The sequence below is a fragment of the Mandrillus leucophaeus genome, unplaced genomic scaffold (assembly GCF_000951045.1).
Source record: "Mandrillus leucophaeus isolate KB7577 unplaced genomic scaffold, Mleu.le_1.0 Scaffold207, whole genome shotgun sequence".
Taxonomy (NCBI): Eukaryota; Metazoa; Chordata; class Mammalia; order Primates; family Cercopithecidae; genus Mandrillus; species Mandrillus leucophaeus.
This window is the reverse complement of record NW_012102110.1, coordinates 4,229,863-4,257,321: the sequence shown is the minus strand read 5'-3', so window position 1 is coordinate 4,257,321 and position 27,459 is coordinate 4,229,863. Positions and strand designations below refer to the sequence as shown.

Sequence of the window (27,459 nt, the reverse complement as noted above, 5' to 3'; positions counted from 1 at the left end):
TAAAAATACTCAGATCTGTGCAAATTTTTGTAATAATTGTATTCAGTTTTCCAAATGACATTACTTTCAATATATGTAAGCATCTATTTCAAGCCAAGTAATAAATGACATAGGTAGGTAAAACCAATAGAAATAATTTTAAGTTATTTCCACCTTCTTCAGTATTAATGAAGCAGAAGTGTACAGTAAAATTTTTCGAGTAAAACCATAAGAAATAGTATTATATGACAAGCAAAATTATTCCTAAGATAATGAAGTGGTCATTTTACTCTTAAACTTGTGGGATGGTAAAAACAGGAGAACAAGAGTGCAATAGTTACGTCACAGCATAGTTCTAATTAATGAGAAAAAAAGCAAATAAAAAATTTTTATACTACAAGAGTCTTGATCTCACATAATCTTTACATGAAATCCCTTTTTTCTTTCTGTATACTTTCATAGCAGCTGTCCCAATTACTTTTTTAATTAAGAAGGTGGAATACCTTAGGAGCCTTCTAAAAGATTCAAATAATAAAATGTTCAAGCCTTTTTACTCTGAAGTATATGAAGACTAATAACTTACATTTATCTTGCATTTAAATCTTCATGTATCTTATTTGATCATCAAAAAGTGTGTGAGGTTATAGGGCAAAGAGTAATATTGTCCCCATTTTCACAATGTGAAAATTAAAGTTCAGAGATTTTTAAGAAATAGCCTAAAACCAGGTAGCTAATAGTGAAGCCTTTAAGCTTGGTAAGAGTCAACCCTCTTACTATTACATCATTATTGCCTCCAGATGACAAGCAGATATATTAGTCTTATCAGTGAACTGTACTTTAGAAAGTTTGAAATAAATGTTATTAAAATTCAGAGTAAGATATGTAGGTTTTGTTGTGCAACACGACATACTGTTTACTTAGTTTGATTTAATACATTTGACATGGTTTACTGCAAATCGGTGATTCAGATTTGCTTGGAAGTGAGCTGCTAAGGGTTTATTAACACATTGAGTAATTAGTTCACTACCTTTAAATTATCTTAAATAGTTCACTAAATTCTCTACAGATTAATTCCAGTTGTATATAAAATGGGAATGAAATAAGTGGGATATTCTCAGTCTAGAAGGGTAAATGTCTCTTTAAAAATCATTTATTCAGCTAATTAAGCAGTTTAAATTTTTGCATACGTGATAGTATTCTTTTAAAAATGCTCATAAATGAATCCTCATGGGCTTGTTGTATATTAGTCTGATTTCTCTTATTTGTTTAGACTTCTTAGAGAGACAACTTCTTTCTAGTATTGAAAAGGCAAGGAAATTCATTCTGCTACTTGGACACTAATGATTTGCATTTCCCAAGGAGAATTGGATTAGGTTTTATTAGTAAATTGGGCCTATAACCTTTAAGGGCAGATTTTATTAGATTATCACACATCGGCATTAGTAAATTGTAAACGTAACTGAAATGTAGACATATGAGCCATAAATCAAGGCTTAGAATCCTGGAAACTTGGGAAGATGTTTTATCCTAGAGAAATTATAATCCTGAGTTGAAAAAATATTTCAAGTGATTAGCTTTCTTTTGGAAATTTAGAAACAAGAGAAGTTGGTGACAGAACTACCCTCTTCAAGTTAGTGTTCAATTTAAATCTGCTAATCTGAGCAAAAATTTTGAAGGCATGCACGTTAGCTGTATAGAAAGCCCAAAGATGCTCCCAAATAAAACCAAACTTATTGTCACTTTATTAGTGATGGCGGCAGTGGCCCATCTGGAGCAGCTGCTGCAGGGATGCCAGCTGCAGTTGGGGAGGCACAGCTGACACTGCGAGCTACACAGCTGTGAGGCTGGGAAGAGGCAGGAGCCCTGCCCCCTGCGCTCCTGGGTGCAGCTGCACCCACCCAGCTACAGCTTGAGACCAGGTCATCCCAGTGCTCCTGGGAGCCTGGGGAAGGCCCCCTGCCCCTGCAGTTTCGGAAGTGCCTGCTTCCGCTCCCTGGCCTCTCCCTGCTGCGGGCACCTACTCCAGTTTTGCAGCAAAGTTGAAGCCAAGCCCAGGCACTGTCATGATCTGGCTGGGTGTGCCTGCACTTGGAGCAGCCCTGACACACTAGCACCCCCCCGCCCCCCGCCCTGCCCCGCACTGCCCCAGCCCCCTCTGAAGCTTTGGGCACCTACGAGCTCAGGGAGGGAGGCCAGGGGGTGCTGAAGGTGGCTCAGTATGGGCTGCCTGGGCGCAGTGGATGGCATGTTGATGGCAAGAGGCAGGCTCCTGGGGAAGGGGTGAGTCCCCAGTGAAACCCTACCTTCTAGTCAGGGATGGCCTGAGCCTGGGGACCAGGCTGCCGGTTCCAGGTGGAGTCTTCCACCCAAAGTGAGAACTTGTACTTTTTCTGGCCGTATCTATGGCCAGCCATGAACAAATCAGCATGCACTTCCTCCCTTCTGAGCCTATAAAAACCCCAGGCTCAGCCAGACTCGTACAGATGTGGGGGTTACCTGCTTGCTGGAAGGAGCTACCCACTGCAGATCTCTTCTCTGCTGAGAGCTGGACACTCATCAGGCCGCCTGCAGAAAGGAGCTACAACTTTGGGTCTCCTGAGAGCTGTTCTGTCACTCAATGGAGCTCCTCTTCCCCTTTGCTTACCCTCCAGTTGTCCACTTACCTCATTCTTCCTGGATGTGAAACAAGAACTTGGGACCTGAATGGCAGGACTCAAAGAGCTGTAACAAATGGGGCTGAAACACATCGCCCCCACTCGCCATGTTGCGGGAAACGAGAAGGAGAGAAGAGCTGTGGCTCTTCCAAGAGCCCAGACCTAGGTGCTCCTGAGCCAGGGCTGTGACACCCTCTGTGGGGCTCTGTGGTTCCCGGTTTCTCTAGGCTTCTGGGCGCCTCTGTGTTCCCCTCATCCAGACGCAGTTGCTCAGAGCAGAAGCTGGGTGCAGTACATCTGGTCCATCTGCAGCCTTGCATGGAGCCAGCACCTGTAACAGTGCCTGGAGCTGCCCACCCTGCCGTAGCAGCCAGTCAGCCAGCATGCCTGCTGTGTGTGGTTACCAGGCCCTGCATTCGCTTACCCACACACCCCTTGCCGCTCCACACCTGGCTAACCCGTGACTGGTGTGGGATGCAGGTTGGTAGCGCAAGCTGAGCACAGCCTACCTGGCCGAGTGGACAGAACGAGCCCAGCGGCCGCAAACAATGCTCAGGGAGAAGGTACCGCCCAGCCACAATGGTTTCTGGGTGGCGAAGCAACACCCCAAGGATCCTGTGACACTAGGACTTTCACTTAGTAGAAGAAATTCAGCGTAACTGAGTCTATAAATTTAAAAAAACGTAACCTGAATATGACTGGAACCTTTGAAAATGTTAACATGTCAATTATGGTGTAGCTTTCTACAAGAAAAGATGACACGGAAGCTAATCCAGTTGTATCTGGCAAGTTAATTATATCATCACCATTTAAGAGTGATTGCCTAGTGTTAAAGGTCATATACTTTTTACATGTATTAATTGCATTGTTGTTGGCTTTACAGGTAGAAATTAGTTGTAAATTTAAATGGAAAGGAAGAAAGTCTTTAAGCAAAGATGACTGCTCTTTTGACATATTTGTCCTAGGAAATGCTCTTATTTTAAAAAACAAAAATGATTTTTAAGGGAATATAATGCAAATTACCATCATAAAGGCTTGCTCCTTCATATTATAATGAGAATAACAAAATTGTGTATAATTGGTTAATAAGCATCACTACCCCCTTCAAAAAAAATAAGGGAGAGAAATACAGCATGTCATCTTTTATTTCCTTTAAATATGAATGTAATGATATTGAGCTTACTCCTTAATTCAAGGATATTTTCTAATTTAAGGTAGATTTAATCTAGCCTATTTTTGTCTTCATTGATTTAACAATGTAATTTAACTATTTATGAACAGTTGTTAGATTTCTTATATTAGAAATATTAAACTAGGTATTGTTTCTAAGGTATTTGTTTTTTAAGAAACAGCTAAAACCTAGGGCCAACTGTTTTCAAATGTAATTTTAAATGTAATATTAATTCCCATAATCTCCATATTGCCCATAGTCCTTACAGATGTGCTATTACAAATAGTTTACTCCTCAGATATGAGCCATATGGGCTCTGTAAACTGATTTGCACTTATTCTGAATAGGAATTGTACAGATCGTAGATGAATTATTAAGTAAATTTATATTACCAAATAAATCTAAGAATAAAGTATTAAGCTGTTTTAAATGAGAAAGGAATGTGCAAATGAAGACCTACCTGCGTTAATAAGTTTAGTGGTTACCTTCTTGGTTTCAACCAAAAGAAATTAGTTTTTTGTTGTTGTATTTTTTAAAGGAGTGGGGGGCGTCTTTAAAACCGCTTACAGAAGTATCTAAGACAAAAACAAGGAAATATAATGTTATAAACTCAGCCAGTCCAAACCACTTGAACTGCTGTGACAGCTCATAAAACTGAGAGTAGTTTTTAACTGGGCTCTGTTTTACATTGCCAAAGTGAATTTTCCTTGCAGGAAGTAGCCAGAGGGTTTATTTAGTTTCCAGTCCATGGCTTTGATCTTTCTGTACTGTCACATCTCGAGTTACATAGCCCTTTTTCACTGCAGTAAATCTGCAGCAGTTAATGAGAATAAAATTTCCTCCTTCTTACTGATCACATGCTGTTGAATGCCAAACCACAGCCAACTGCATATTTGCAGAATTTCAGCTACAATGTATGAAAACAGCGCAATCAGTTTAATCTTGTTGTCTTAGCAATTCATTTTATTGGGCTTTCTTCCTTTTCAAGTGACCTACTTTATCCAGTCAAGTGGTTGCAGGCCAAACTTGGAAGAAAGATTTAAAATGTGAATAAACTAAGAGGAGAAGGTGTGCAGGAGGTGGGGCAGGGGAGGGCAAGTGGAAGTTCGTCTGCACTACCGTGAAGATTCCAAGACTCCATAAATTGAGTCTATTTCAATCATTTTAAAAGACCAAGGCTTTTTTTCTTTTTTCTCAAATAAAATAAAATGGTTTGTTGTTTCGTTATTTTGTATGTTTAGTTTCAACATAAGTTTGTACTTACTGGGTTTATTTAATGAGTCATAACATTATTTTTCCGGTTTTCGTTATAGAGAAGACACCACAGTACTTAAGGAAATTTAAGGGAATTTCAAGGATTTCAGAAAATTGAAGTTCCACTTTATAAGAGTTCTTCTTAAAAATAACGTTGTTGTTAACATACACTAAACCATCTTACCAAATGGGTCCTTACACACATAAAGGAAATATTATGAATATGTTAAATAAATCAATTGGAATTTCAAAATCACATTTAAGCAAGCTGAATTTTATACATTAATATGTGCATTCTCATAGTAAAGTGCATGAAGAATCATATTTATTTTCTTTTTTGTTACAATGAAATCTTTCAATTGAGGCATTAATAATCTGATTCAGTTAATACAGGTTAAATATAATTTTTACTTACACCTCTTATCTTTTCTACTGCTTTGTTTTTGTGGTTGGCAACTGGAAGTTAGCAACTTCTTTGTCAAGAAATTCACCCTCAGGGGGCCATCTTGGGTGACAGTCATTGAATAAATACATTTTATTATATCTTTATATTAGGTCAAATTTACATATAGAAATATGAAATTTTATAAAATAAATTTAAAAAGGAATTCAGCTTATATTTTCCCAGAAGACTGAAGTCACAGTTACTGTTTTAGCCATCTAATTTCACAGAAAAAATTATTCCCATCCTCATAAAAATAAAAATGTTGAGATAGATCAAAAATACGTAATACTCATGTATTGATTTAGATGACTATTGTAAAAGCAGTAACTAAAAGTGTATTGAGAACTCAGAAGACTATCTTTGAATTGGGGACAGTAAAGTCAGATCTCCTGATAAAAAGAGGATCCACTTTTGGGGAAGTGCCTGTTGTTAGTTACCCCAATACAAGAGGAGGGTAAGAGGAGTGGTTTGAACATTTTAAAGGAAAGAGAGTGCAGCACTCACAGGGCCTTTACAAAAGGTATTAGGTACAATGCTGGAATGTTGAACTTTCAAAATGTAGCTTATATTCTTAGAATTGTTTTCAAATAGACCTATGTCTACTTAAATTGTAACATAATAGTTTGCATGTGAAAAAAAGATGAAGGTGAAAATAGAATTTTAGACTTTATCTGAGGGCCTGTTCTATGGTTTGCTTCTTTGTTTCTTTGCAACTTTAAATCTGCCCAAAATTCTAACCTTGAAAGTCCACAGAAAGTTTCTGCATGAAGATTGTGTTCTTCAGTTTTTGTTGTTCTTTAAAACACACACACACACACACACACAAATCTTAAACAAGTGCAACTGCTCAGAAGAATGTGTTTTGGGGACATGATCAACCCAGTAAAGTTTTAAATGAAACTGCTAGAAAGGAGTAGAAACAATGCAGACTTCAGTGACATACACAATCTTTATTCTAATTGTGTTATTTTAAATGGTATTCTCTAAATCAGAGGTCCCCAACTCCCGGGCCAGTACCTGTCCATGGCCTGTTGGGAACTGGGCCATACAGCAAGAGGTGAGCAGCAGGCCAGCAAACCTTACTGCCTAAGCTCCACCTCCTGACACATCAGCAGCGGCCTTAGATTCTCACAGGAGCACAAACCCTGTTGTGAACTCTGCATGCGAGGGATCTAGGTTGTGTGCTCCTTATGAGGATCTAACTAATGCTTGATGATCTGAGGTGGAACAGTTTCATCCTAAAATTGTCTGTCCTCCCCCATCTATGGAAAAATTCTTCCACACAACCAGTACCTGGTGCCAAAAAGGTTGTGGGCTGCTACTCTAAATGGTTTCAGATCTATGTACAATATGAGATAGATGGACCAATAATGATGATGGCAATTATTGAAATTAGTGAGTGCCAGGCAGTATATGAATTGCTATTTATTACATCCCTTATCTAATTTACTCTTCACAACAGCTGAAGAAGGGAGACACTATTATTAAGAAAACTGAAGCGTGTAGGTTTAAAGCAACTTGCCCAAGGTTATCTTGCCACCACTCAATCAATAAACTATTCTTACGTTTGCCCACCTTTCTTCTGTTACAATGAAGGAAGTTTTTTCAAAATCCAGTCAACCCATTTTTATTCTAGACCCCATTCTTGTCTTTTCAAGGACTTTTTTTTGTCATCACTCTTTTCCCCTCTACTGGATAATTCCTGTCAGCATACACAATCAGATATACATAAATCATAAATCAGCATAAACATAAATCAGAATCTACAAAGTTAAACTCTTTGGCCCCACATCATACTCCAACTACTGCCTGTTTCTCAATTCCCTTTATCCATAACTTCTCAAAAGACTTGCATGTGCTCTTCAACTTACCCAGTCTTCTCAGAATCACCAGTAGTCATCATATTGCCAAATCTAATGGACCATTCTCATCTTTACCTCTCAGCTGGTTTTGACACAGTTGACCAGGCCCCTGCTTTTTGAAACTCTCTTCTTTCAGCTCTCAAGATAGATACCCCATTTTTCTGATTTTCCTCCCAAGCCCTTTGTCATTCCTTCCCAATGTTCTTTGCTGGCTATTCATTCTGTTTTCCGTATTTAAATGCTGGTTACTTCAGGGCTATATCCCTGTTCTTTATCCATACCCTATTTGGGGGGACCCTCTTTTCTAACTGCACCCACCACACCTAGGATTACATCCAGATCCATGGCTTTAAGTACCATTTGTAAACTTATATTTTTAGCTTAGACTTGTCCTTTGAGCACCATCCTTATTCCTTATGCTATCCAATTGAATGTTTCGTAAAATTATCAAACTTAGCTTTTGATTTCTCACATATAAACAGGTTCCTCCCATAATCTTCTCATCTTAGTATATGTCACCACCATCCACCCAGTAGTTCAAGCTTTAAACTTTGGAATCTTCCTTATTATCTCCCTTTTCTTCATCAGTAGCCTCTCTCTCCACTGCAAACCATCTGCATGTCCTATTGTTTTCATTTCATTTCTAGAATAGGTCTGAAATTTGGCTATTTATTTCCATTTTCACTGTTAGTATCCTATTCCATGCCACCATCATCTGCCACCTGAACCATTCAATAGCCTAATATTCCTGCTTTTACACTTCCCTTCTGCTTCATTTTTTCCACAGTAGCCATCATGATCATTTTCAAGTATGTCATACCACATCTCTCACCTGCCTTCAGTGGCTCCCCATACTCCTGTAATAAAATACAAATTTCTTACCATGTTCTATAAAGTCCTGCATTATTCGACACTTATCTACATCTCCAGCCTCATCAAATGTTCCAGTTATAATTGCTTGTTAATTCTACCCACTCTGGACCCCCTTCTCTTCCCCAGACATTCACCAAGTTCTTTCTCACTTCATCACCTTTGCGCTTAACTTGAATAGCCTTTCAACTTTTTAAATAACTGGCTTCTTCTTACCTTTCAAATCTCAGTTCAAATATTACTTCTTCAGAGAGTCTTTTCCTAAGAGAATTATCAGAGAAGCTGCTTCTCCCTCATCTAACCTAGTAGTTTAATTTTTGTTCACTTGTTTATTCTCCCTCCTACCACAAGAATACAGTCTCTAGATGGGCAAGAACTTTGACTGTCTTTTTCCAAGTTGTATCTACTGGCACACACTAGGTTCTTAATAGACGTTTGTTTAATAAAAGTTATAAAGGTCAGAGCCAGTATTCAGACATAGATGTCTTACTCCATTTCCCATGCTGTTTTATTTTCAGTGTGAACTTTTTTATAATTTCTTAATTTTAATTTTTACTATTTCAGTATCCTTTCAAATGTACAATGCATATCATCTATTAAATATATAATCAAGTAGATGTGTATTATATATCCTGCTTACAGTATCATATGCTTTGTATTATAAAATTGTTGATAGGAGCCTATGCTATATGGGAAAATTTTTTAATAACCTAGGTAAGATAAAAACAGACTTTAAATAGGCATATTTTACACAAATGAAGATGCTTGCCTTCATAATTAAGATCCAGTTAAGTGATTCTTAGTGTACTTGTATTATACTACTACAAGTCTAATTAAATATACCGAGAAGTACCCATCTATACTGAATATAAGCACAATCTCTATCAGAAAAATTTTCTTTTATTTTCAAAAATAACTCTTATAATGTCCCAATATTACGAGTGTGTAAAATCATATTTCTAGTCCATTTACTTTAGCCTAAAGAAACATTATAGGTTCACCATAATGGAGGAAGAAATAATATGATTAGTGTTCAATTTCTCATTAACAATAGCAATAACCAACTGACTAGAATTGCAAAATAATTATTTTCTTGGAGTTACATTTTTCATGGAGAAAGATCAGTAGAATACATGCTTGGAAGTCACATAATTTCAGTTATAGTCAATTTCATTGCTGATTTGCTGTAAAATTTTTTTTTTCAGTTTTGTTGTACCTGGAGAAATGGCTCTATGTTTAAACATCAAGAAGTATTTGTTTTAAGAATTTTTACGGCTGTATCTTTAGAGGATAGTGTAATTTTAGAGGATGGTTATGACTTTAGAGGAGATTAAAGTTGGTTGTATCTTTAGAGGATCTTAAAGTTGTATCTTTAGACTGTGTCTTAAAGTTGTATCTTTAGTTGGTTGTATTTTTAGAGGATAATCAGAATATTTTAAAAATCTGTATTAGTTTTCATAGTGCAATAGCTTAAGTTCTGTAGCAACAAATACTACTCCATACTTAAAATGAATAGAGTTTCCTTGTTTGTGTTTCTTTCTTACTACCAGGTTATAACTAATGATCTGTTAGTAGTCAATAAATCATAAAAATAGTATATATGCTGTTGGGATTTTTTTGTTGTTATTGCTGTTATTTCCAAAAGATACTTATAATTTTACTTAAAGTTTCTGTGATGACAGGTGAAATTAACTTTATAAAACACAAAATATAGGATAAAATATAGAATCACTTAATGTTTGCTTTTAACACTTAAAATTTCCTTTATTTATAACCTTTTTAGTTGACAAGCACTTGGATGAGGTCTAGGGATATAGAGGTCAGTAAGAAATAATCTCTTTCTCTTTAAGAGGCTTATATAGTTCAGGGTTAAAAGTATAATTTTTTGAGATGAGTTAAAGCATTCTATTTATTATTCTTTCAGCTTTCTGTTTTGAAAATATTTAAGAGTAATAGTATTATCAGGCTTATAAAAGTAATACTATGTTGTCAGTAGCTGGACATCAATGGTCTTTCATCTGTTTCTGCCCACTTGTATGTTATTCCAATATCTTGATATATATATATTTCTCTAAAAATTAAGGAGAACTCAGATGTTTAAGATGTTTCTTCTACTGTAAATAGAATAAATAATATTTGTCTATTGGAAATATTTCCAGTAGAATAAACATCTTAAACATTTCTGAATTCTTAATTTTTAGAGGAAACAGAATTAATGATATTTAGAAAAGAATGCCACTTTATCTTAAATAATACTTTCCCTCCTTATATTTTATGAAGAGCATGATATTTGGAGTGTGTCATTCATTAACTTACTTCTGGTACAAAAACACAGACCTTTAGTATCTTCTTATACACACACAAAAAAAATCTAGAGAATGTGAATTTTCTTAGAAAAAAGTAAATAGGTCCAGATTTTATAGCATTCTAAGCTAAGCAGTACAATATTTGTCAAAGAACCACATTATTTTTGAAATATAACTTTTTAAATTATATATGCTGTTTCATAAAATATCGTACTTTCATGGTCTGATAATTCACTAATGTTTAATTACTTCTTTACAGCAATAAGTAGTTTGGAAGGATGAGTCGAAACAACAGCTTTTGGTGTCTTTGTAATAGAGATATTCCCTCTTTAGAAACACATTAGAGTCCTAAAAAATGTAATTTGAATAATTACAGGTTTGGGGAGAACCATTTTATCAAGGAGCTTGATATAAATGTTGATTTTCTATGACTCCCATCTCATGGGTGAAAGTTTTACTGAGTTAAAACTGACTTTTCATTTTACATAGATAGATACTCCCAAGGGAACAAGAGACAAACATTTTAGTCTTTGAAATTCTTTTAATACTGACATCATAGCTATTGATGAATTTTTAACACTTTTCATTGGAAGAGTTTTAAATTATAAAGGATTTGTTAAAATGCATCAGGTTTTCTAATTTTAAAGAAGTGATCATTTGAAAATGGAGGTGATGTCTGGAGTTAAAGGATTAATTATGAACTATAATCTTATAGAATTTACCTGTAGGAATTTTAGGCTAACACGCAGTCTTCCAGTATTAGCCCAAATTACTTGGTAATCTAACGCTCAGTTCCTCCATGAATTAGATAGAACTCAGACCTGCTCCAAAGAGACAAGTGTGGGACTCTGTAATATAATTTATTTTCAAATGCTACTTTGTTTTGTGTTTAAACATAATTATTAGTAATTTTCTAATCATTTTTCTAATATTATAGTTAATTATGGGTATATGTAAAATCTGTGTGTATTTATTTTGATTCTTAAGTAAAAGCTACATATTTCTATGGTCTCATTTTAGAGTAGAAAGGCACAATTAACAAAAGCTGTCTTGCACCCTTTGAATAAGCTAAGGATTTTAAATAGTCTTTTGAATACACTTAAACAGGAACATAATCAATGATTTCCTGAACATAATTCTCTTTTTATGAACATAAGTCAACATTATATTTTAAGAAATATAATGTATTTTATATATTTTAAGCCTGTTTTCTTTGTTTAGCTTTAGAAGAAACTATATCTAAAGTTGATACACCCCGATTTTTCAGGGTTTTCCAGCCAAAAACAAAGCACCTTCCTACTGGCCTGTCAGAAATTAAAAGGCACAGCGATCTTAAAAAGGAATCCAGATTTGTGTAGACAGTATCAAGTGGCTAATTTAGAGCCCCTCAAGTGTGAAAGGATGGGAGGAGGCTTCTATGAACATAGTTAGGCAAGTAAATTTTTAAAATACAACTGTAGCTTAAAATGTACATCTTTTCAAATTTATACAAGAAACCCTATAAAGCTATATTGATAAAGGTGCCCAACTTCATGCTGAGATATTTTTGAGGTGATAAATATGCAAGAGCTCTTAAAAGTCAAAAAATATTTTTTAAAAACATTGTAAAATGCATTAAAAAAGTGTTTTTAAAAAGCATTTTAAGAGTTCTTAAAAATCTCAAAAAAAGTGTTTTTAAAAACATTCAAATATTTTTAAAAGTATTTTTAAAAAAGTTTTCAAAGCCTTCATAAATATTAGGCTATTATAATTTACCTCATTCTTTTTATACACTATGGGGAAAAAGAAACTATTACAATTTTATACAGTTGCATGTTACGTGATCCCCCAACAAAGTCTAGGGAAGGGAGATACTCTTTGCCATCAGCAAGTAGATACCATAGTTATTTTAAATTGAATCAATTTGTCCCTTTTCCTGCATACTTGAAATAACTAATACAGATATACCTATATGCTCATTCAGAATACTGTCTAAAGCCTAGATAATCTCAAAAATGTATGGTGCATTCCATCTCCCTAAAGAATTCTCATAGTTGCCCAGCTTTGCTTATAAGTGCCAGATTGTTAGGTTGGCACAAGCCCAAAGACAACACACATCGCAGAATGAAAATACTCCACCCTAAACGTTTTCATGACCTGTGTGCACTTTTCTAAGAGAAGCCAACACTGGCAGTAAACCTGAGTATAGGAATGTGTACAATGTGAGAAGTGATGATTTACATGAGATAACTAAAAACCTTACCCTTGATTAACTACTTTCAAAATAAACTCACTGAGTATAAAATAAGATGAAAAAGCATGTAACTAGAATCTTTCAGTAAGTTTCATCCCTAAAGGTGTTATTTTCATCAGTCATGACATAGAATCTAAAGGGTTTTGATTGAACAATCTTAATACAAACAGTCCAGTCTTACTACGGTAAAAGGAAAGAACGATTGGCCATGGCATTATTTTAGTGCAACAACAATTAGTATGCCTATGTGGAGGCATAAATCTCTATGAATTATGTAGGAGCCCTATAAAGGCAAACAGAAAGCATGTGTATGAAGCTTGCCAAGTATGATAGAGTATCCCTTAACTGTCTAGATCATTAGGCAGAAGCCAGAATTTCCTAAGCATTTCTAGGGAAGTATTCATCATTTTCATGTCATAACAATACCACCACCAAATATATACTGTATGCGGGTACTTTTCTTGGAAATACAATAATTTCAAGGCATAGAGGTGTTAAAAGATATAGCCATTATTCTTATTTTACAAAGAAAGAAGTCATGTCAAAGTTAGTTATGGATATAGACTGAAACAAGTTATCAGTGGAGACACAAATCCCATTCAGATATTCTAGTTTTGAAGTAATTGCACCCTACTAACTTTAAGAAAGTTTAGGAGTTATTGATAAGTTCATAGTTTGTACTTAAGTTCATTTGGCTGAATTTCATAAACTTAATTGCTAGTCCTTAAATTAAGAGGGGAAATGCTCATTTACATGAGTGACAAAGAAGAAAAAAGATAGTGTTTCCTTAGGCTGATTTAAGAATAATTTTAACTTAAAATATGACTCTTACAAGTCAGATAAACAATTGTCATATATTTCTACATTCCAGTCTACACTGAATTTGTTTATATCAATGCAAAGTGTGACCAAAGGATGCTTAGCCCTATTCTTTGAAGATGATATAGAAACACCATGCTTCATCATCAGAAGACATGTAATCTTACAATCTATAGTCTTATACCTGAACAGAAAATAAATTTACCTTTTTTAAAAAAGAAACCTATAATGTAACAGTTAAATATAGTCTTAAGGATCAAGAAAGCTTATAACGGTAGAGATTTACTTTAATACCTGTTCTTCTAATGCATTTCTGTTACATTATGCAGTATTCTGAGATCCTAAACGTTCTAGAGGACGTTAAATAACTGTGATATATTTTTCCAACCTGTGTTTATTACTGAAATTACTGAATTAATGGCTGCAAAACATCAAATAATACTGCCCAATATAAATCTTTTGACATACCCTTGTAAAGCAAGGAAATGCCTTTGTGTGTGTGTGTGTGTATTTGCAATTATAAGTTTAGAATCAAATTTTTTAAATTATGCTTAGCTATTTAAAAAGATGCACTTTTAATGTGTTTAAATATAGTTCCTATTATCTATATGTTTGCCCTCAGTTTTGGAAAAATGTTAGTTTGATTTAGCTTTCCAGAAACGTCTTTATCAGTCATTGCTCAATTTTTATCATCCAAATGTAATTTGACTATTATTTTAGCCTAAAAAATATTGACACAAATGAATAAGTAGATTATGAAATAAATAGGAGATTTTATATTAAGCATCTTACGTTTGATAAGATTTTCAGGATTTTTTTAAGACAAACATTTATCTGCTTCCTTGAAGTGAAAAGTTTCAAAACTATTCCAAAATGTTCCCAAACTGAATGATTTGTTTAAGGATTTTGGAGACACAAGTTTTAACAAAAAACTTAACATTAATTAAAAAAAAAAAAAAAGACTGGTGTTATGTCAGTAGTGTTTTTTGTTCATATAAGAGAGACTCTTATTATGTCCATGGAGGTAGCATGTATGTTAGATGACTGTATTAACTTTTATTTTTGTTCATATGTCAGACTTGTCTGTTTTATAAAGAAAGATGGGGAGTTGATATAGCCCATTTTGTGTACTACTTGTGATAATTTTATATTCCATTTTTTGAATTTGTTCATTTCAATAGTGCATTATCACTTTAAGATTCTGGTTGGCACTTAAATTACAGTAACTAAAGGTTATTTTTCATATTTTAACCAGTTTAGCCAGAGTTTTTAGTACTAGTATTAAGTTTTGAATTATGTTTGAGGTCTTAGACTTTACAGCATGTTTAGTTTCTTTTCATTTCTTATTAGTATTTTTCAGTACTTAATAGTCTCTTGCCCCCACCTCCAACAAGAACTTTCCTTTCTGTTCAACATCAGAAACATTTTCCTTTTGGCATGTGCTTTCTAGTTCCCCAAACACTATAAGCAAATTGGAAAGTTCAGCTGTCATTCTTGGAAGGTTACAGATCACACTAGCAGCCTGAGTAATCCAAGAGGTTTTAAGTATCATAGCATTTAGTTTAAAGTGAAATTTGCTCTGACAGGGCTGGCAGACCAATAGGAAAAAGAAATATTTGTGCTTGGAGAAGTGCATATGTAGAGACCAAAAGTATAACTGATGGCTGGAAGTGATTTCAGTCTAAAAAAACAAATCATTAAGAGAGTGCATAGGGGTAAAATACACAGTTCATATTTTAAAGAGTCTCAAAATGAACCAGCAACTAAGGTTAGCATTACATAGTAATTAGTTGTGGTGTTCAGGCTTTAACTCACTCAGTACCAGACAGTATAGTTAAACTATCACTGAAAAAACATTGCTACTTACATGATATTCTCTAGTTTAAGCCCATAGCAGTAATTTTTTTACCTTAGAAAACCAGGGTATTATGACAGATTATATAAATGTTGAACCAGTAACAGACAAACAATTATTTAAAGGAGGTGCTAATGACTCGGTTTATTGACCTAGGGGTTATTTAAGCCACTCAGCAAGTTCCCTTAACATTTGGTGGTATGAAATGAAGCATTGCTTGATAGTATAGAACTGCCAATTTTAAGAAGTCCTTGTACTTAATGGAAGAAATGTAAGTTAAAGATGACTAGATGGCAAACCTTCATTAAAATATTGCCAGAAAAAGCCTGAGACCATTATAGGCTTGAGTAAATATTCACTTCAACTTGATAATCACATCTGACAACTTCCATTAGGTACCTATTAGAGCATTTTTTCTGTTAATAACTACAAATAAGGAAAAGTAAAATATATTTTAATGGCTCCAGTTGTTTCTTGCAAGTCATTGTTCTCTTCAAGAAAGCCTATTGTGAGCCAGAGAAATCTAAAATTTATTTTTTTTTTCTTCGAATGTGCAGATAAATAATAATAAAATGGGTCAGACATGGTGGCTCACGCCTGTAATCCCAACATTTTGGGAGGCTGAGGCAGGTGGATCACCTGAGTTCAGGAGTTTGAGGCTAGCCTGGCCAACATGGCAAAACCCTGTCTCTACTAAAAATACAAAAATTATCCAGGCATTGTGGTGTGGGCCTGTAATCCCAGCTACTTGGGAGGCTAAGGCAGGAGAATCACTTGAATCCAGGAGGTGGAGGTTGCAGTGAGCCAGGATTGCACCATTGCACTCCAGCCTGAGCAAGCAGAGTGAAACTCCACGTCAAAAAAAAATAGTGATAATAAAATGAAAAGGACTTCCAGCAAGATGGTAGACTGAGCTAATTTGGCAGGGACCACTGCTATACAGATAATATGTAAATGGTAGACAAAAATGTAACAGAAACTTACATGACCAAGTTCATAAGAAAGATAGGGAATACCCCAATGACAAAAAAAAACACCCACAGGAATATTGAACTAGGTATGGGTTATTTGGTAAAGGAAGATGGAACTGAATTCTCTAAATAAAGCCTGGAATTTCAAAGGTCTACCTTTTTCTCATCAGTTGAAAAGAGGACTAAATGATGTTAATTCACCAGCCCAGAGAAGTGGCCAAAACTTGTCTGTGCTCAAAGACCCTCAGTAGGGGAAGATAGTCACTCATGTGAAAGAGAAGTCACAAGCTTGTTTCATGCACATGAGTGGGTTCAGAATTTACACCATATACTTAATTCAGGGAACCTTAGTCAAGAAATTGCCATTTAGATTGTTTCAGGACAGTGGAACTGCCAGGGCCCTGATACATTATAAACAAATACAGAACCTTTCTGTAGAAATAATTCCACAGCTCAAGAGCCAACAGACAGGGGAAAAAAATGAAGTTGAAAGCACAATAAAATATTACAAAGTACACAAAGAAAGGAACCAGGTGCAGCAGTGCATACCTGTAGTCTTGGCTACTCTGGAGGCTGAGGTAGAGGATGACTTGAGGCCAAGAGTTGGAGGCTACAGTGCACCATGATTGTGCCTGTTAACAGCCACAATACTCAAGCCTGGGCAATATAATGAGACTTCATATCAATGAAAACATAAAAAGGACCATCATGAAAGAGAATCATCAGATTGTAATGGAAATCCCATTTTATCAATGTTCAATATGCTGAGGAGTTTAAATTTGATAAGCCTTGTTTTAAAGCTTAGTAAAGCCTGTGATTCCAGCACTTTGGGAGGCCAGGGCGGGTGGATTGCCTGAGGTCAAGAGTTCGAGACCATCCTGGCCAACATGGTGAAACTCCATCTACTAAAAATACAAAAATTAGCTGGGTGTGGTGGCATGTGCCTGTAATCCCAGCTACTTGGGAGGCTGAGGCAGGAGAATCACTTGAGGAGTCGGAGGTTGCAGTGAGCCGAGACCGTGCCATAGCACTCCAGCCTGGTAACAGAGTGAGACTCCGTCTCGGGAAAAAAAAAAAAAAAGAAAAAGAAAAAAAAAAAAGCTTAGTAAAGTACATGACAGTACAAGACAAGCGCTCTAACAGCAAGAGTGTTAGGATGCCTGAGAATTACAGTTAATAGAAGAATTTCAATGAGACTATATAAAATGCAATAAATAAGTAAATTAATAAAAAGGAATAGAAAAATTAATGCAATGATATAGTATCAAAAAGTACCAAGTATAACATCTCCACATTAAAATACAGTCACTAAAATAATACTCTGGAGGCAGGTTAATCAACAGATTAAGATGTATAAGAAGAGAAGTATAACTTGAATGAAATTAGAGGACAGTCAATGGAATGGAATTTCTTTACCATTTAGAATAAATCGGTGACTGTGTTACACATGTTCCCTTCATCATTAGTACAAATTAGTTTTTATCTGAAGTATCTCAGTGTAGTAACTAAATTGAAAGGAGTTTTCCCCAAGGTGTTTTCACCCTTAGAACTGACAGATGTCCTTCAAAAAATGTTTTTAGATGAGTATTTTAAATATAGCCTCCCACTACTCATATAATTTGCCCTTGATTTTTGGAAAAAAACACTAGTTTGAATTCATTAAGAATAAGAGTCTTTAAGATGCTTTAGCCACTTTTTTTATTGTAATAAAAGAAAAAGTTATAATTATGCATATAAAAAATTAAGAATAAAACTAAATGGAAAATGACAACTAAACTTGATATATGCTGGTGAAACTCATTAGAAGACTTCTTAACCATGCTCTTGGATTTTATTTTCTCAACAATACAAAAGTTCAGGTCCAAAGAAATGAGTAATACCTTTGAGCAACTTAAAATATATATTTATTACATATAGATTTATAGAAACAAGATGCCATTAATATCAGGTCAATGAAAAATTTTAGAAGCTATGTTATAGTAATAGTACTTTAACATTCATGCATATTACTTTTTTCAGTGTTCAAGACAATCAGCATCTTTTCTTATAACCTATTTTCTTAGGCACCCAACATTCACAAAACTTTTTTTGCATGTAACTGATAGGTATTTCTATTTAGCTGTAAATTATTTCATAATCATAAAACTGGACATTATCTGCGAAAGCAATGGACGCCACATTCTATGAATGTTAAATGTGCTGAGAAGTTTAAATTTAATAATCCTTGCTTTGAAACTTTGTGAAAGTACCTGAAATTCAGTGGTAAGACAAGCTCTCCATCTAGTGGTTGGTCTATAAATGACAAACATTTAGATCTCGATGTAGTAACACATCATTTTACTAGTGTTAGGTATTGTTTTATACTCATTGTTTCATTCAATCTGCACATCTCTTCTTATTGTAAGAATTTCAAGGAGAAAATATTCTCTTTTCCAGAATAGTTCAGCCCTGTAGAAAATAGGGGCAAGCTTCTTCTACAGTCTGATTTCATCTATGTGGAATACCACAGCATCTCAGTCATTTGATGAAGCATATTCCCATACAAGGGGGCAAAATTTGCTCCATTCCAATTAACTATAACCTTTAAAATTTCCAGACAGTTTTGAAATTCTTCTCCTTAAGTCTCAGTCCCCAACATGTAAAGGTATAACTTTAAATTTTTTTTTTTTTTTTTTTTTTGAGACAGGGTCTCACTCACTCTGTTTCCCAGACTGGAGTGCAGTGGCGGTGATGGCTCACTGCAGCCTCCAACCTCCTGGGCTCAAGTGATCCTCCTGCTTCAACCCCATAAGTAGCTGGAACCATGGGTGTGCACCACCATGCCTGGATAGTTTTCTGTATTTTTGTAGAAATGAGGTTTTCCCATGTCTCGAACTCCTGGGCTCAGGCAATCTGCCTACCTCAGCCTCCCAAAGTGCTGGGATTTTAGGCATCAGCAACAGCACCTGGCCTAATAAAACTATTTTAAATGAGAAAAGATGGTCCGGGCACAGTGACTCACGCCTATAATCCCAGCACTTTGGGAGGCCGAAACGGGTGGATCACAAGGTCAGGAGTTCAAGACCAGCCTGGCCAAGATGCTGAAACCCAGTCTCTACTAAAAATAGAAAAATTAGCCGGGTGTGGTGGCACACACCTTAATCCCAGCTACTTGGGAGGCTGAGGCAGGAGAATCACTTGAACCCGGGTGGCAGAGGTTGCAGTGAGCCAAGATCACGCCACTGCACTCCAGCCTGGGCAACAGAGCAAGATTCCTTCTTTAAAAAAAAAAAAAAAAAAAAAAAAACAGAGAAAAGATAACATTGTTGTGAATTGTAGCATATTTGATCATTGTTATTTCTGCCAGTACCCCTCTGTAGGTTTTTATTACTTCACATTTGGACAGCTGTAATAGTTTCTTCAGTGTTTATGATTTTGCATCTCAACCCCCTTTCCTACTACAATTATCTTTCTAAAACATAGAATTTGGTCATTCTCTTTCTTAGGAACTGTTGACGACTCTCCAGAAGCCACCAGTTCTTAGCTTTATGAAAAGCTTCAATATCTAGTCCTAACCGCCCTTTCTAGCCTTATCTCCTGCCACTTGCTGATATCATAAATCTAAAACTTTAACCATAACAAACCATTTGCTCTTCATCGGCCACTCCTCTCTGTTGCTCGGGCTGCTCCACCATCAGGAATTCTGTCTCTCTTCGCCTGTGAACTCTTACTTGTCCTTTAAGACTCATTCATTCATGAATTCATGTATTTTTTGAATACATGTCAGATACAATACTAGAGGCTAGGGATATAGCAATGGCCAAGACAGTCCTTGCCCTCCATGGTGTTTGTTTTCTAATGGGAAAGAAATACAATAACAAAATATGTCAGGAAGTAACAGATGCATTAAATCAAAGTATTTTGTATGAAGACTTTCTAGCTGCCAAGATTCTCCTGAAGCAATTTGTACATGTTTCTAAGATACTCTTATGTTAAATATTTGGCCCCCCTCTTTTCTTCTGTAGCAATTTACACATATGCTACAGTAGTATGACATCAGGTTATTATCAGAATATTTCTTCCATGTTAGGTGCCTCCAATCCTTATAGTCAAGGACTATGTCTTATTATTGCCTTCCCAGCATGTGTTTTTTCCTTGGCTTCAAAAACTATACTTAGAACATTGTAGGAACTCAATAAATGTTTCTACTATTGGGATAGGTGAATGGATGGGCAAATGGTATATAGAGTCACTATTAACAATAGACCTAAATTTCCCATGACAAATCATACTTAAGCTGAAATTACCCTGATGATCAATTAACAATCTACTTAGAAAGGTAAACATACTAAATACTGATTTTGATTCTATAATCAATATATTGGAGAAATTCATAAAAAGAATGAAGTATTCTAAGAAATTATGAAGAAGTAATTTCATATGGTTTTATAATATCCTGGAAAGTTTCTTCCTATAACAGCTCATGTTAAATTCTTTCACTTGACAATTCCAAAAGCATTCCAGCCTTCAATATTACCTGATGGATCACAAAGACTGGTTTGTTAAGAAAAATCACTGTTGCCTATTTACAAATATGTAGTCATAAATGATTTTGTCTTGGGAAGAATAGAATTCCTAAAGACAGACTCAGACCAAAAAGATGAAATTCAGCATGGTAGTTATAAGAAAATTTTGAATGTGTGTGTGTGTGTACACACACAACTGTACATATATATAAAAAACTTAATGTTACATATAACAATATTATATAACTACATACAACTCAATGTTATGTATATACATATACACATATATACACAATTATAAGCAGTCAATATTAGGCAACTTTGTGATAATATCTTCTTAAAAATTTTGTTTAAGATTAATACAGTTTTAACCTACAATAGAATAAAGTCAGATATAGGATCTTTTATTCTGTACTGGTTTCAGACCACATCATAAGTATCATGTTAATTTTAGCTTCTTCATTTGAAGACAAACACTAGAAAATGGAAGTAGTTTTAGAGAGCAAGTGAGATGGTAAAGATTGAAGACCATGTAATGAGGCTTGAATAAACCAGGGCTGTGGAGCAGTCATATCAAAGAGGAATTGGACTCCTTGTGTGGTTTCAGAGGGTAATTCTAAGACTAATTGAACTGGATTTTAGAGCTGTGTAATAAAGAACTTTCCAACAGTTTTACATATCCATAAATGGAATGAACTGCCTTGACAAAGTAGTGAGCACTTCTTTCTGGAGGTGTTCAGACAAGAGCTGGATAGACCCTGTCAAGGATGTTGTGAATAAAAGTGTAGCCAAGATTATTTCCTAAAATGTTCCCAAGTCAGACTTCCATGAGCCTATGAAACAATAATTTGGCCTGCATTTATTCTTTTTTGTAGCCATTTACTAATAAATTCATTACTTGCTCTACATTGATATTGCTGACCTAGGAATTTAAAAGAAGAAAAAGACTTGTGTTGCTTTTATCTCATTTTAATAAAATAATGATACTTTTCACTTATGCAGCACTTTTCATCCAAGGATTTCAAAGTGCTTTACAAATACGCACTAATTAAGCCTCACAAACAGCCAGAGGTAGGTGATTTTCTTCTCTTTCTACAGGAATGTCAACTCTGGCCCAGAAATTTAATAAGAGCCTGTGAGTGCCTGGGATTCCTTACTGGCTGCCATTCCCTTGTTATGTGCTGCATGTGAAGCATCACTTGTCATTTCCAGATTTCTTTTTTCCTGCTCTAAATCATCTCAAGTTTAGAATTCTAATGATTGCTATTACAAATGTGTTTGAAGTCTTGTAAATATTAGTGAAAACTCAGTCTTCTGCTTGCTGAATGCTAATTAGATTTCTAAATTTATTTTAAAAAACACACTCTAGATGTGGTTTTCTATTTGTTGTTGAGTTTTAAATATAATTTTTGTCTTTTAAAGAACTTGTCATTTTTCTTCCTAGGTACCCAGAAATAATTGTTCTTGGGAAATAAAACTTAATGGCAGATTGACTTTTTGCCCTTATCATTCCTAGTTATCTTTTCGCAATAAACAATAACTATTTTCTTTGGACCAGAATTATGTATTTTCAGGAAGAGACACTGTATTTTGGTGATTCAAAGGTCCAAAATATGTTATCTGAACATTAAGGATAAAGGTGGAATGACACTAAATAACCAATCCTGTAAAGAAAAAGTACTATAATAGTGGCATATACTAATCTAGAGGGATACACAACTTTTTATGTGGGTTAGGAGTAGCAAGAAGAAACTATGTACATACAGAGACACGCACCCTACAAGATTGGATTAAATTCCAGTATACTTATAAATAGCCACATATTCAAACTGGTATCTGAAGCAAAATGGTCACACAAGGCAAGAACAGATGTGGCATATCACAGCTTACTTTTTCTTGCTTCTCAGGGCCCCTAGTGAGGGCATACAAATTCCTGTGATACACACTATTGAAGTCAAGTCTTTCCAGATCAGGAAAGCACAATTTTTGCTGCAACATTGCCTTTCTATATTCATAGTTTCTATCTCCTTCAAGAATTTACATGAAGAATCTATCTGCTTCTGTTTAAAGGAAAACTCTCCTGGTTTTGAACTAAACTCAGCATTAGCAAGGCTATATCCTTTTCCCAAGGAAAAAAGTAAAGTGTCTACATATTCCAAAAGAATATCTCCAGGTTTTGGCATCCTGGAAAGCCTAATTTCCCCCACTATATTAGAAAGAATCAAATGAGAGGGATTAAAGAAACAAACTATTTGTTTCACAGTGAATTTAATTAAAAATGTATTAATTCTGTAGATATAGTTGATTTTTCATAATACAGAAGGACCTAGGACCTATGTCAACGTATTCTCTAAACTGATCATAAATGTTTTAAATATTTTTTTCTTTAAACAGCAAGTTCATCTGTGATACATAATGAAGAATTCCAGAAAAGATCATTTTAGAGTTTGGTTTCAAATTTTATTCCTTTTTCCCCAAATGATATTTGTATATAGAAATTCAGAAAATTAAATGATGTCCTCTACACTGTAATACCCACAGGTGTCTCTGGGTGAACTGTTGACTGCATAAATAGATCTTTACCATAGTAACCTAAAGACCATGCTGTTCAAGACCAGAGATTTATAGGTTCAGAAACTCAGACTCATCAGTGCTCAAGGGTCATTCTTTCACTGACTTGGGACTTCTGATTCTTATCAACAATGTGCATGACATATTTTAAAAAGAAAAAAAAATCCATTTGTTAATGTACAATGGAAGTTATAACCATCAGGCAGATTAGGTAATATCTAAGTTTATTATTTACCCTATTGGCAAATTACATGGGAAAACAATGATCAATAGTTTGCTTATTAGTCATAGAAATAAAAAAAAGGGGGAGAATTTTGCAACTTGAATGTAGAATGGCCTCAGACTCTGAGAATGTTAAATTCCCTTCCTGACTGAGGACCAAACTGCAAAAAAGGCCAGATATTCCTTATGGTGTTATAGCTTACCAGATCACCACACAATTGCTTAGGTGGCTACAACCAGCATTGTAGCCGAGAAGCTCCTTGTTTTGTGCCAACGACTGGCAAACTCCCTTCTGAGGACCATCTTCTTTTAAATAAAATTACAGTGATATTGCTAACAAGTCAACTGTGAGATACTCTGTTTTGAAGGTGCCTTTTCATATTTCCTCACTGTCCCATATATGCCTCTTGTTTTCAAATTACTGAAATAGATCTTGCCATAGCCCCCAGACTGAGAAACGAACATAAGATTAACTTGTGTTTAACCTAAGTTTACTGCTATTTGGCCTCAGAGGAGTTGCTAAAAACGATAAGGACTGGTTAAAGACAGGTAATAAGCAGAAAGATGAAGAAGGAACAAGTTGAAATCCAAGCTATGTAATCAACAGTTGTATAATGCAGAGTTCTTTAGATAGATAATTACTTGTTAGCCTTAGTGCTTGCAGAGAAAAGTTTTCAATAACTTTTACTGATTTTAAGCTGATACCAGTGCCTCTTAGTTCACTGACTCCATTAATTTCTGAAACATCTGTTAAGCTACCTCTTGATTTCCTCATCACAAAATTTAGTCTCTCTTCCCATGAGACCAAAGTAAGAAAAGGTGCTTATATTTTTACCATTTCAAAATAAAATGTAGACTTAAAAATTTCAACCAACTTTGGGAAACTATAGACAAAGTTTTGATGTAGGAGGAGCCCAAAACAATAAATTGTGTCCAGGACTGCTCAGTACAAATGCTAACCTGAAACTTGTATTTCAGAACTTCCATTCTCCTAAAGGGTAGAGTCACTGGACCAGTATGTGTTATATGTATTTTGGCTCTTTACATTTACTCTTTAGTTCCATCTTAATACACACCAGCATGCGTGCACACGCACACATGCACATACACACATTTATTTAAAACCTTAACATTTTAATAGTTACTTCTAAAGTGTGTCAACTTAATCTCACTCTGAGTGTGACAGAGAGTTAGTGCCTATGTGAATATATTTTTTCATCAGATTCAGCTTTTGCTATTGAGGGAAAATTATCTTTCCATCTCCTCATGTAGTGCAAACTTAAATCATTTAAATATGTTTTATTTTTCCAAAACTTACATTTCTGCATTACAAATGGTTTCTATTGATTGGAAGTCAAGCTCACTAGCATTCACTGCATGAGCTATGCATGAGCATGTTAAGGCCACCATATTCTGCCTGGTAGCATTAATACTTTGTCATTTTCCTAAGTGTCGGACAATTCCCTGACCTTTAAAAAGGACTTTGGAGAACAGATTTTCCTCTAAATAATGTATTAATAGATCAACAAGTAATTTTTTTAATAATCATGAAGTTTAACATACTTGAAGCTATCTTTACAGCTCTGAAGGTTATCTTTGGGTTTCTGTTTTTTCCATAGAATAAGTTGAACCAGAATTTGTAATTGCCTTGCTGTCACTCAAAAGAAATAGATACTTTTTGTAATTGTTTGCATTGAGGAATCAGAGGAAGGATTTGCAGATCAAATCTGACTAATTTTCACATTTTGTCAAATTCCTTATCTTGTTCTTTTAATCATAGGCTTATGGTATAATTTGGCCCTGCATGAGAGTTCACTGATATAACTCAAACACATGTTTTTACTAAAAGTGGAATTAGTCCCATATCGTCATATGAAAAGACATTATAAACAGCAAAACTCACTTTACTACAGTTTTATTTTTATCATTCCCTAGCAATATATTACTGATCATTGCTAGCATGTAAAATCTTTTCATATTTTTGCTTAAGAGCCATATATAAGTAATTCATTAAATAAAACTTTTCTAACTTGATTCTTCCACTTTGTTTAGAATAGTACCTACTGACAGAGGTTTCTCATACTTTTAACACACTTTGTTAGAAGTATTTTATTATATACACTTTTAATGGCTCTATTAACCTTAAGAAAAAAAAGTTAGTGATATCCACATAAATCACTATCCCTGCTAGGAGGAGAATGTTGGTGGTATAAAAATCTAGGCCTCTTAATCTGCATTGTGGATGTGTGATGAAAAACGTAGCTTATCATTCCTTTTTCTCTTTTTTAGCCTTGGAATGGATGGCTTTGGCCAACCAGTTGGCATTCTTGGACGCCCTGCCACAGCATATGGATTCCGCCCTGATGAACCTTACTACTATGGCTATGGATCTTGATAAAGTATCTGTTTCCATGCGTTACCTCAGCTTAGAAGAAATCTGTGTGGGTTGGGTTAATTTTGGATCTTTGCCTAATAATGCATGTTGATGTTATTGTGGGTCTGTGTTTGTTTTTATTTTTATATGTTGTTAGCTGCAGATTAACCCCAGCCCCTTCTGTCTTCTGTTAAGTACAGTCGATACTGACATTGTTCACTCATCAAACCACATCTTGATACTGAGTAACATTTCCCATGAGCCTCAAAACTGAATGCTGAAAAGCTACTAGACTGGAAAAGAAACACTGCATTATGTACGTTAAGTGACTAATTTAATTTCAATTAAAAAGTATAAAGTGAAAATGAATACGTGAAAGTCATGTGTTTATATTTCACACGTTTCATTACGAATTACATGTTAACATAGGGTGCACATGAGTTTTATTTTTTGTCCTTTTTTTCTGCTTGTAAAGTCTTGAGTAATTCATATAATATATGCTACCTTTAAAATTTATAAAAAGAACATCACCTTCATATTCCATGCCATGTGCCTGAAAGTTTCCTTCCCAAAGTTTATTAACTATGAGTTTTCAATTAATAATGGAACATATGCCATAAGTTATTTATGGTTATAGTCTCTTCAGAGGTTTTAATTCACGTCTTCCTGGTTGTAATATAGAAATCCTAGGACAACTAGTATACAAGACAAGCGGTGATACAAGATTAGCATTTGGCTTTGAACTTTTATTCTTCATAAATTTAGTATCTAAACCATGGGAAAGCTAATTAAAAGTCTCATTATGGAAAACTAAGAAACAGAATATTTCACTCACTTTGGTACCCAGTTCCCAATTATTCACTTGTTTTTATAACATAGCTTTAGATAGCAAGAAATGGATGGACATTATACAATAATGAGTTTTAAAAGTAGTTCAGTGTTTTCATATTGAGAAAAATGTTCAATTCTACTTGAAAAACTAAGCAAACAAATAACTATAATAATAACTATAATCAGAGATAGTTCCATGATCACCTGCTATGGAAGGAAATATGAAGCTTCAAAGAGAATACATAGATCAAAGATAAGACTTCTATTCTTGAATTTAAAATCTCGTTGATCTAAGTACACTATTTGGCTTAAATTACATTTTAAGCAGAGGATAACATTTGGAAAAGGCCTTTGAAATAACTCAGTCTGCCTACTTATTTAAGAAACCAATCACATAAAGAATTTAAATGTAATCAACAGATATTTTCCTGACTACCTGCTATGTGTAAGGAAGTATATGATGCACCTTAGGGGATGTTTATGTTTATGTTTATGTTTATGCCTTTGATCTTTCTGAAAACATACATTTATTTGTCT

The 27,459-nt window shown here is 34.8% G+C and overlaps 1 protein-coding gene across 5 annotated transcripts in view; it reads left to right on the top strand.

Moving 5' to 3' along the window:
* Positions 1-26,462, top strand: part of KIFAP3 (kinesin-associated protein 3) — a 182,303-nt gene extending 155,841 nt beyond the window's left edge. For all 5 annotated transcript variants that reach the window (XM_011979959.1, XM_011979960.1, XM_011979962.1 and 2 more), the window contains one exon: positions 26,007-26,462. In XM_011979959.1, coding sequence (XP_011835349.1) covers positions 26,007-26,112 — 106 coding nt within the window. In that variant the 3' untranslated portion in view covers positions 26,113-26,462. The remainder of the gene's footprint in view (positions 1-26,006) is intronic.
* The last annotated feature ends 997 nt before the right edge of the window (positions 26,463-27,459 follow it).